The 1026-nt window shown below is 54.1% G+C and overlaps 1 protein-coding gene across 4 annotated transcripts in view; it reads right to left on the bottom strand.

Moving 5' to 3' along the window:
* LOC106810371 overlaps window positions 1-541 on the bottom strand; it is a 100843-nt gene extending 100302 nt beyond the window's left edge. For 2 of the 4 annotated variants that reach the window (XM_014813720.1, XM_014813701.1), the window contains exon 1: window positions 57-538. In XM_014813720.1, the coding sequence (XP_014669206.1) occupies window positions 57-76 (20 nt within the window). In that variant the 5' untranslated portion in view covers window positions 77-538. Of the gene's footprint in view, window positions 1-56 lie in introns of all 4 variants that reach the window. The other 2 variants (XM_014813729.1, XM_014813693.1) reach the window with 2 other exon arrangements.
* Between the last annotated feature and the right edge of the window lie 485 nt (window positions 542-1026).

Here is a 1026-nt window from a genome sequence, read left to right as displayed (position 1 = left end):
GCTGCCGGCTATGTTTCTCGATTCCGCAGGACACGAGTGACAAACGACTAACTCACCTCTTGAATAACCGCTTCATGACGCCGGTGCTCCACCACGACGCTGACGATATAGTAGACTCGACGCCGTGTCTCACGACCGTGTAGAGCTCTCACGGATGAACTGTGTCGCACGCAATGTGTCTCACGACTAAATCTGACAACTGTGTATCGCGCGCAACTGTCGTATATATCTCACAACAATCGCGGCTCACACCTGTGTCGCATGTACGCGTGTCGTACACACAACTAAATCACGCGGCTGTGTCGCGCGGCACTACGTTGTCGCGCACGCACACGTACACCACGACACACTACGGCACGACACGGCAACTATTCTCAGCGTAGCCCCCACACACACACACACATACACACACACACACCCGCACCCACAGACACACACGTGTACGCGCGACCACCGCCGACCCACGTCCGTCACTCCTTCGGTCGGTGATTCGCTAGTACCAAGGCCGACGAGCGTGCGGCGTGCGTTCGTAAACGAGAGACTGTGCGCGCTTACTGGCAGCGTCTGTGTGAGGCGAGGACAGTGCACGCGCGCGTACGTACGGCGATGGTTACGGCCGAGATGCGGGAGCAGTAGAAGCGGCTAGGCTGAACCCAGAGCAGGCGAGCGTGACAGGCGGCGCTCGTAATAACTGACAGCACAACTCAGACATAATACGCCGTGACGACCGTTCAATAGTAATAAACTGCGATAGCGGTGTCGTGGCTGGAGTGTCTTGCGCCTGCTCTTGCGTTTCATTACTTGATTATGATGACTTAGCATGACGACTAAACCTAGCTTTTGACGATGTGTAGTTAGTAGGCAATTAGCGAGGAAAGAGAAAAGAGGAAAAAGTGAAAAACGTTTGCTAACAGGACAGTAGCGAAGTAACCAGAGTTCATAAACAGCTTGTTACCTCCGCCAAGGGGTTGGCAGGAGGTTATGTTTTCACCGGCGTGTGTTTGTTGGTTTGTGGGTTTGTGCGTT

This window comes from Priapulus caudatus, unplaced genomic scaffold (genome assembly GCF_000485595.1).
Source record: "Priapulus caudatus unplaced genomic scaffold, Priapulus_caudatus-5.0.1 Scaffold16, whole genome shotgun sequence".
Classification (NCBI taxonomy): Eukaryota; Metazoa; Priapulida; class Priapulimorpha; order Priapulimorphida; family Priapulidae; genus Priapulus; species Priapulus caudatus.
This window is presented reverse-complemented; position numbering and strand designations above follow the sequence as displayed.